The following is a 10,208-nucleotide window of genomic DNA, read 5'->3' on the forward strand; positions in this document are numbered from 1 at the left end:
AGACTTATGGACATGTTTCATTCTAACTTCCATGTTACTAAAACACTACACCAACTACCTTCCTCTTTAGTTTTAGCTCCTCTACTCTCCAAGTCCACCTCTGTAAAGCAGTTACCATATGCTCAACTCACAGTTTGCACTTGAGCCTGCTTTACTTGTAGAAGATCTAAACATACACTTAAATGCTTTGCTGAAGAAGAGATGAATTTCCCAGTCATGAACACTTTGGAACCAAAGTCAAAAAATTAAGAAGGCCAGTACCTGGATTTGGGGAAATACAAAGTAGAAGAGCTGGCATGCTTTTAACACTGTCTTGTGAGCCCTTGCTGGGATAAATGTGTGCTTGAAGGGATCAAAAAGAAATGGTAAAATGTTTTATTGTTGCCCAAAGGTGTTTAATACTGTGGAGCAAGGGGAATATAATCAGCATTAAAGTGCTATTCATAAATAATGGACAGTCTAGCAGCTTTTATCTACTCTATACTTTAAGAAAGTTTCTTCTGCTGAATATTTCATGAGCAAAAGGTCATTTATTGTGGCTTTTAAATTATACAATTCAGAAACTGCTAGGAAAAAATTTCTATGTTGCAATGCAATAATGGCTAGTTCTAACTATGTGAAGAAACACAGGCAGCCTAAATACATATTTTGAAACCTACCACATACAAACTACCAGGGACTTCTTTGCCCTGAACTGTAACTACTGATTTTTAAGATGTCCAATCCTATTCAGCAATACAGTATTTCATCTCAAGTGAAGAATAAACTGGCAAATACATTTTCCTAGGATGTCAGTTCTAGTTCATGTTCCTTAACAAAATATACAGCCATTTTCAAGAAAGCTGTTTTTCTGTACATTAAGGTGTATTTCATTACAGCCTTTTAAAATGACAATTAGAGTTCCACATAAACAAAACCATTAAGGAAAACACACTGGCAAACAGGTGAATTGTCAAGATGAGTTAGAAGTAACCTTAGCTCTGTCCCTTGTGAACATAAAGCAACGACACAATCTTATTACCACATCCAGAGACAGATGCTCTGTGGGTGTAGATCAGCATGACTTTACAGAAGTCAGTCATGCTACATCTGGTTTCTATCAATAGAAGCACCAATGCACCTCTCCTTACTATCATAACCTTTTACAACATCACATGCTTATAAATGACCACCACAGGAACCTGCTGCAAACCAGCACGCCTAACATGCCAGTGACTTGCAGCTTTAATAACACCAAAGGAATCGGCTTCAGAACAGTAACAGGTAACATTCCTTAGCCAAAGTTATCCTCAGGGAATGCTTCAGTTCCCTTTCTAACCCCACACTTATAGACCACAGAGCTACTCTAACAACAACAAAACCCCACCAATAAAACCTCACAAAATCCCACAAACCCAACAACCAACCAAAAAACCCAACACAAACCACACAAAAACCCCCAAATTAAAAAGTATGACAAATCATTTTATTTCTAAAAGTAAGATGTTTTCTTCATATGGTAACTGTGCCCATACCCCAAATTCTCTATTTAATTCACAGTCCCCACTTAAAAAACCCAGAACAAACAGATAAGGAAAAAGTTAATACATAAAAGGAGCTATCTGCTGAAGTTAGGAGAAATCAGGACAAACAGTATCATACATGGCAAATCATCTGCACAGAGCACCCTGCATACGGATAACAAACCTATTTGTGGTAAAAAATAGGTCTGTTTACTTATTGAATGACTTCTTATGGCACAGCAAAAAAAAAGGTCTGAGACACCTGGCTAACCTCTAGATCACTCATCTTTCTTAGCAACAAAATACAGTGCAAGTCCCGCAGAGTGATGGAACATACACTAAAACACCACATACAAAGCTGTACTCTAGATTTCAGATATTTTTCTGTGCCTTTGCAAAAATAAAATTGATCTTTAGCACTTATTTCAAATAGGCTTACAGCTTTGTTGAGATGATATGTCCCTCCTACATTTACCAGCAGAAAAAATCAGACAGATCTGTCATGCGTGATTTGGCATTAGACACCTCAACTGCAGCAGTAAGTTTATTTTAAGGAGTCATGTCTGCTACAGTCTGAACCTTACACAACACATTACCATTGCCATACATCTAAAATAGTTGCTAAAGTGTTTATTTATAGACATAGTGAATGTGGTCCTTAATAACTCTGGTTTACTTAGGATGGTATTCAGAAGTAAACATCGTCTCATTTATCTGGGTCTGTCAATCTGGAAGCTGCAAGCAATGCACAGGTTTCATCCTGGCCCACTGCACAGACACAGATTTTTCCTTTGGTCAATAAATTCTCTCAAGACACTGCATTTAAAAGCTTTAGATGTATCAACAGCCAAATCATACTTTTTAAACAGAACTTTTGATGCCTGTTGCAGAGCTAGCAGGAACAAGAAACAATGATACCTATAGGCTTTCCTGCTGCCTTTGATACTGCTCTTTTCTCATCACCTTTCATGAACTTGGGTGTAAAGGTGAAAGAAAAAAATCTTCATTAGGGAAAAAAATTCAAAAGGAAGATGTCTCTGAGGGAAGCAAAGCATCTCAGTTGTGCCCCCTGCTTGTGCAACAAGAAAATGAAGCTTGTGATACTGCTTGCCAAAACAGGCTGCAGCTGGATCCAAAATATTATTGATGGGTAACTGAAGTTTAAACATATCGACAGAGTTAAACGCCAACACTCAATGAAGATACAGACATTCTCTTCTGTTTGATAGTATCTAACAATTTGTCAAGGGAGTGTAATTGAAGCCAAAGACAGCTTGTTTACTCTGTATTAAAATACAGTATTTCATATCACACTGTTAGAGTAAATGATGCATCATGGGGTATTCAGATAGAGCTTCAGATATCTAGGAGAAAATGGGATATGTCAGTTTAGATGAGCAATCCCACAAAGAATGACTGTGATACTCATATAAAACCAAGCTATGGACAAGGTCATAGAATGGAACGACCATGAAGCATCCTACTCCCATTACCCGATGGGAAATGAACTGACTTTAGAAATTAAGCAACCGCCCTGCTTCATATAGAAAAGTCAAAGAACGTATATTCATTTCTCCTACTCCACTCTTATCCCTGGTATGCCACAAACTAGTAAGAGAGACAGAAAACAGACCTAATCATTCTGAGTGCCGGTGTTCAGTGCGCAACTATATCAAGAAATACTTCTCAGAAGAAAATTCTTGCTTTGAAATAAACTTTAGGTGTCACTGAACTCACACCATCGTTCTTAGAGGTCAAACAGGTCAACTTACGTAGCTCTCCTACTTTCAGTATTTCGCAGAGCATCTTCGTCAGCTCAATGCTACTTCGGCCAAATGGGCACTCATGCTTGTCTTCTCGACTGCTGTTCTCCAGGACAATCTGAAGGTGGAAACAAAATGGAAAACAATCAGTTTGAAGAACTCATGAGTTGAAACACTGTCCTCCACATCCAACATTTACAAGATATACCAGACATAATTTAGGAAACTGTATGTTGAGGCTCTATTTTCATAAACCTTAGCCTTCTCCACAGCTATTTGACCTGCATAATTTATGTCATGGCTTCAAACTGAAAGTGAGTAGGTTTAGATCAGATATTAGGAAGAAATTCTTTACTGTGAGGGTGATAAGGCACTGGTACATGTTGCCTAGAGAAGTTGTTGGTGGCCCATCCCTGGCAGTGTTCAAGGCCAGGTTGGACAGGGCTTTGAGTAACCTGGTCAAGTAAATGGTGTCCCTGCCTATGGCAGTGAGGTTGGAAATAGATGACCTTCATGGTCCCTTACAACACAAGCCATTCTATGATTCTATGTCTGAAGTGGTCAGCAACACACAAGCAGTGCGGCTACAGGACCAACTGGAAAGTTTTGCCATTGCTATGCAATATTGCTGTTCTGTACCACCCCTGGCTTGGAGAAATTGAAGTAGAAGCCAAAAATAGAAATAAATACTTTAATTTCAAATTTGCTAGTTAAAAGAAATTAGATACAATTATTTATAGACACGAACACACCTAGAAGGATCTACAAAACCAAAGCAGACCAGAATTTGCACAGCTGGATTCAGTCTCCAAAGGCAGCTCAAGTGTTAAAAATCAAACTGAAGTCCACAAAGGAAGAAAATGTGAGCATTCTCTCTATAATGGAGGAAACTTGTGCTCAACAGTATCAGATACATCAGAACTTAATGGGTAGAAAAATGTGCAAGGAGTTATTTTCTGCCATTTATTTTACAGTGTCACTCAACAAAGAATGCAAAGGCTCTCCGCAAATCATTTTGGCAGCATTCATGGGCTTGATACAAGAATGATAGTTCCCTGATGTGTTTTGCACAGAGCTCAAGCTTCTGCCATTTTCCACCAGAAACCAGGCAAAACCAATGCAATGTTTGATGCCACTAAAACCTTTCTCTCCCTTCCCTGATCTTAGCTGTGACTATTCCCTGTCCTCTTGTGTGCAGAAGCCTTCTTTATGAAGCAGTTAAAAGTGGGAAAAGAGTGAAAACCCAAAGGCAAGTAGCAAAGTTACATGCTTCACGCAACATGCCAAAGCCTCTTCACCAAGCATCTGTTTTAGTCCTACTGTACAAAGGGAAGCCTCTAGCCGACACTTGGCTCCCAACTCAAGACCCAGGGATGTTTGCTCTCTGTGTTATGAGAGTGGATGATCACTTTGTTTTGTTTTCCAGCAGTGGTGGTGGTTTTTTAAAATCATCTACGCCTCCCACAGAATCTTAACAAGTCGTTAGGGATATGATATGTAGTTGACCACTACAAATTTTTACTGTGCTTTTCCAACAGGACAGTGTCAGAATCATGTTCACCAGTCTGCCAAGAGGACTTTTCCCCCTAGAAATTTTGGTTAAATTGCATGCAATTGTTCCATGCCATCTCTGGGTAACAGCCAGACCCAATCAAAGAAACACCCCTGCTATATTTGTTTTACATTGCTGCAGCCACTGTTCAAGGAACACGTGAATATGACTTTGTAGTCTGGATGAGTCATCCTGCTTCAGTCTCCTTCATGGAGGATAGTGCTACATTTCCACACCCAAAAGCAGGAGCGATGATAGAGGAGCACAAGCACAATGTAATGCTGTGTGTCTCAACACCTCCCTGAGATTACTTCTCTTGTTCTTTTTATTATCCTGTTTTATCTCTCACATAATAAAACATAAAATCTGCATACTGGAGCAGGAGCTTGCTTTGACACAGATTTAGATACAGCAGAGAAACACGGGTAATAAAATCAATGGAGAGGCAAATTGAAAGGGCAAGGGGGAGGGAAAGGGAAGCGCTCAGATCAGTATTCCTGCTAGCTTCTGGCAAACGCATTTTGTTGAGTTTCACATTAACCTGACATATTAACATTTCATGAACACATAAATATTTAATGGTGACACCATATATGCATATAATGTAAGGCAGAATTACAGCAATCAATAAGAATGCCAGAGAAATAGTTAAGGCACTGTGTATTGCTATACAGCAAATTAAATGGCAATTTGAGTAATCAACATGTAAAGCAGCCTTGAAATGATCCTCAGACACACTCTATGCAAGCATCAATTTTTTAGCGTTTGCTGTACAAAATAAGGCAGCGCTGCCATGCTACATTTCTTTAAGAAAGGAAGATGGAAGGTCTTTTATTGCATCTAAATATCTGAAGACAAACTTGACAGATATGGATCTTTTGTAAGAAACAGCAACAGTAAAAGGGAAAGGAAAAAAAGAGAGTCTTATAAATACCCAAAGAGGAATCATTCCTAGTCTTGGCAACAGATTTACAACATTCATTATTATATTTGCAATACTCTTTTCACGACTTCACAACTCATATCCTGTTCCAAAGTAAAATGCTATAAATACAGCTGATAAGGGCATGATTTTAATGTTATTTCCTTTATCACTCTGGTTACAGAGGAGAAATAAGCAGGGAATGGACATGTTTACTTCATAAACTGGTGGAAACAATAGCAGGGAAGGAAATATAACACAGCTCAAGACTGAAAATACTTTTCTGTGTCTACAGAGCATACTGCTGGCTTGATTCACATTTCTATCACAACAGTTATTTTACCAAGGAAAGGAGAGCTGTGTGGAAGTCACAAGCCCACACAATCCTCATGTAAATGGAGGTCTATCATTAATGCTCATGAAGTGCTGCACCCTATTATCTTCCTCCTCCTCCCCCTCAAAAATCCACAGTGACTTGCAGATCCACCAGACATTTCACAATCAGCAGCTACAGTGGTTAACATTTGCTTGGGGAAAACAAATATTTAAAGGCAGAGACAACGGACATTGCAGGAGAACTCTTGGCACCACAGATTCATAGAATCATTTAGGTTGGAAAAGACCTTTACAATCATCACGTTCAACTGTTTACTTAGCATTGCCAAGTCCACCGCTAAACCATGTCTTTAAGTGCCTCATCTACATGCCTTTTAAATACCACTAGGGATGGTGACTCAACCACTTCCCTGGGCAAATTGTTCAAATGCTTGACAACCCTTTCAGTGAAGAAATTTTTCCTAATATCCAATCTAAACTTCCTCTGGCACAACTTGAAGCCATTTCCTCAAGTCAAATTGCTTGCTTCTTGGGAGAGGAGACTGATCCTTACCTCACCACAACTTTCTTTCAGGGCATTGTAGAGAGCAATAAGGTCTCCACTGAGCCCCCATTTCTCCAGGCTAAATAACCCCAGCTCTCTCAGACAATCCTCATCAGACTTGTGCTCTAGACCTCTCATCATTTTCATTGCCCTACTCTGGACCCACTCCAGCACCTCAATGCCTTTCTGATAGTGAGGGGCCCAAACTGAACATGAAATTTGAGGTGGAGCCTCACCAGTGCTAAGCATAGGGAGACGATTACTGTCCTAGTCCTGCTGGCCACACTGTTGCTGATACAAGCCAGGATGGTATTGAGCTTCTTGGCCACCTTTGCACACCACTGACTCACATTCCATCTTCCTTCAATGCTACCTTGACTCTGATCTATTTGGATGCCCTTTATTCTGATACTAGGAATCTACTTCTGCCAGTTTTTCATTTTTTCAGTACTTGCAGAGCTACAGAATTCGGTGGGTGGAAACACAGCTTATAATATGCTAGATAATATATAATCAAACCCCAAAATGAGATCACAGTACAGGAGTACTAAATTCTGCAGATCCTCTGCCTTGTTTCTTTGATCAATACTGCCCATTACCATGAGGCAAAGCAGAAAGCCACCATGATGTGTAAGGCTCAACAACAATATGTCTTTTTCTTTTGGGAAAAGCAAAAAAAAATCCAGACAAAATTCTCAATTAAAATAAAATAAAAAGAGAAGAAGATTACCATGAGAGGGCAGCCAGGAAAGGTCTGAGTGATGTTCTTTAAAAACAAACCAAACCAAACCAGCAAAACAACAGCAGCTCAGAAAATTGAAGCAAAAAGATAAAGTGAGAGACGCATAGAATGAGAAGAAAATGATATCATGGGAAGAATGAGATGAATTGACTAGCAGAAGAGGAGAAAGGAAGAGGTTTAAAAATGTTTTTAAAAATGTAAGGAGGTGAAACTTTTAGGAAATCAGTGTTATCCATTTTCTTGACATTTCTACAGGATGAAACTCTGCAGCCTGCTAAGTCATGGGAATTTGACAGTACTTGCAGTAGAATACCGATCTGTATAGTTCTTCTTATTTTAAGTTACGTACTATACATATTATTATATACACATATATAGATATGGAACTAAATCCAGCTGTTGGCCAGTCACAAGTGATGTTCCTCAGGGCTCAGTATTTGGGCTGGTCTTGTTTAACATCTTTAGCAATGATTTGCATGAGGGGATTGAGTGCCCCCTCAGTAAGTTCACAGATGGCACCAAGTTGGATGGGAGTGCTGATGTGCTGGTGGGTAGGACGGCTGTACAGAGGGATCTTGACAGACTGGACAGATGGGATGAGGACAACTGTATAAAGTTCAGCAAGATATCTACCAATTTTATTTTTTAATAATAAATTTTTAAATTAAGATAAATAACAATATAAAATACATGTGAAATAAATAAATAAAGGAGGGTTAAAATTTAAAATAAAATTAATTTAAGTATCATGCCAAGATCACAGAGGAATCATGCAAATTCTCAGTAGCAAAAAAAGGGGAAAAAAAAGCCAAATGAGACACCAACCCCCAAACCAAAAGATTATCTAACTTTACAGCAGTGTTCCTTTATGATCTTCCATAGAATTATTCATGGAGTCCATCTCTACCTCAGGAGCACAAAATAGACCCTCAGGGAGGCAGTGGACTAAATGAAGGATTTTCCACATGACTCCCATGGGCTTAAAAGTCTGCATCAGCTCCAGTAATGGAGCTTATATCTGCAGCTAAGAGTTAATGACTGACAAAAAGCAAAGTTTTGAAGACAGGTATATTCAAAAGCTTCTTCATCAAAATCCAGGAGGCAGAAACCACCAGACAGACATATTCTTCCTTCACTGGGAAGAAATATCGATTTAGCCAGTCCCTTAATCCTTCCCATTAAGGATGAAATTGGCTCAAAGTATACTGCCCACAGCAATTGCAGATGCAATTCTCAGATTCCTGAACCAAAATCAGAGCTTGGCAATGGAATAGAGATTCATTATGATTAGGATGTAAATACAGAGCTGAAAGGCAAGATTCACTACAGCTGCATCAATACTTCTAATAAATACCACAGATGACAATTCAACGAGTAATGCTGCACTATTAAAAGGGTGTATTTGCACATGCCAATTTTGTAGTACTATCCATCTAAAATGATCCTGTTTTAATAGAGAGCAAGTTTTCTAGCAGTCTGCTGTAGGCTAACATCAAAAGGTTCAGAGAGCTAGTTAGTAAAGATCATAAAAACCTCCTTAGACCCAAAATGAAAGGTCAAGCAGCATTTTAATATCCAGAAATTGCAGGGATGCTCTTCCTTTTCTTTCCACTGCTATTCCTTTTCCTAAGCCTCCTTATAATATACAGTAGGCTTTCCCTATTCTCTTTTCATTTAGATACTTTAAGTAACTAAGAAGCAAGTCCTTAGGATATGCTTCCTGAGAAGGTAAGAGACTGCAGACAGACTCAGTTTCCATTCATCCTTGTCACCAATTTTGCTTTCTTCCTAAGGCAGCCTGTCATTTGTTTCACCTTCAGTCTTCTTCCAACATCCTTCACTCTGCACTGTCCCCTCTAACCCTTTTATCTTCATTACTTTATTTTCAATTTCCCATGCTTTCTCTCTCCCTTATCTCAGTCTTCCTTCACATTCCTGAGTCATTATAGAATTTTCTCATGGCAGAAATAAAATAAAACAACTCTGGAAGGCACTAGAATTGCAATTCAAACCAAGATTTGAAAGAAGAGCTGAGACTTACTACAGACAGTAAAATAGAAGAAAAGAGCCACCGACAGGAGAAACAGATGCTAAGCTGGCCTTACTGGAGGGTCATTTAGTTACAGGACCATGTTAAGGATCAAACACTAAGTGTCTGATGCGTGCTTTGCTGTGCACAACTACAGATAAGCATCATGTGAGGAAGTGCCCTGTAACCTGCTGCTCCCAGGGAGAAATGCTAACAGAAAGCATGAAGCCCATGATGGCAAAGCAGCCAGGAGACAGTGACACTGTCATACAGGGCAAGAGGGAAAAGAAAACAAAAGCATCTGGTTATGCCTTTACATAACAACATATAAAACCATCTGAAATGAGGTTGTAGTCAGGTAGGGGTTGGTCTCTGGCAACCAGCAGGAGGACAAGAGGGCACAGACTCAAGGTCTACCAGGGGAGGTTTAGATTGGATATTAGGAAGAGATTTTTTACGGAGTGATCAGACATTGGAATGGGCTGCCCAGGGAGGTGGTGGATTCACCATCCCTGAAGGTTTTCAAGATGAGACTGGATGTGGCACTTAGCCATGGTCAGAACGATGGTAGGGTTGGACTCGATGATCCTTGAGGTCTCTTCCAGCCTGGTTGATTCTATGATAGGTTAGAAGGTTAATTCAAACCGTCATGGTAATGCAACAGTCAATGTTGAACCCTGCAGCCATAAAACACTTCTAACAAAAATGGCTTGTAATTTCCAAAAGTTGGTTTTCTTCTAGGATTTTATGGTGTGGTTTTACTTTTTTTTTTAAAAAGAAGATAAATCTAATGCCAAACTATCACAGGCCAAATTTGG

General features: G+C 39.3%; 1 protein-coding gene across 1 annotated transcript in view; it reads right to left on the reverse strand.

Annotated features, from left to right (window-relative positions):
- Nucleotides 1–10,208, reverse strand: part of ELMO1 (engulfment and cell motility 1) — a gene marked incomplete at its 3' end in the record, with an annotated part of 290,561 nt that overhangs the window by 133,669 nt on the left and 146,684 nt on the right. The window contains exon 15 of the mRNA XM_009077801.1: nucleotides 3,275–3,383. Within this exon, the coding sequence (XP_009076049.1) occupies nucleotides 3,275–3,383 (109 nt within the window). The remainder of the gene's footprint in view (nucleotides 1–3,274; nucleotides 3,384–10,208) is intronic.

Source organism: Acanthisitta chloris, unplaced genomic scaffold, assembly GCF_000695815.1.
Source record: "Acanthisitta chloris isolate BGI_N310 unplaced genomic scaffold, ASM69581v1 scaffold727, whole genome shotgun sequence".
Taxonomy (NCBI): Eukaryota; Metazoa; Chordata; class Aves; order Passeriformes; family Acanthisittidae; genus Acanthisitta; species Acanthisitta chloris.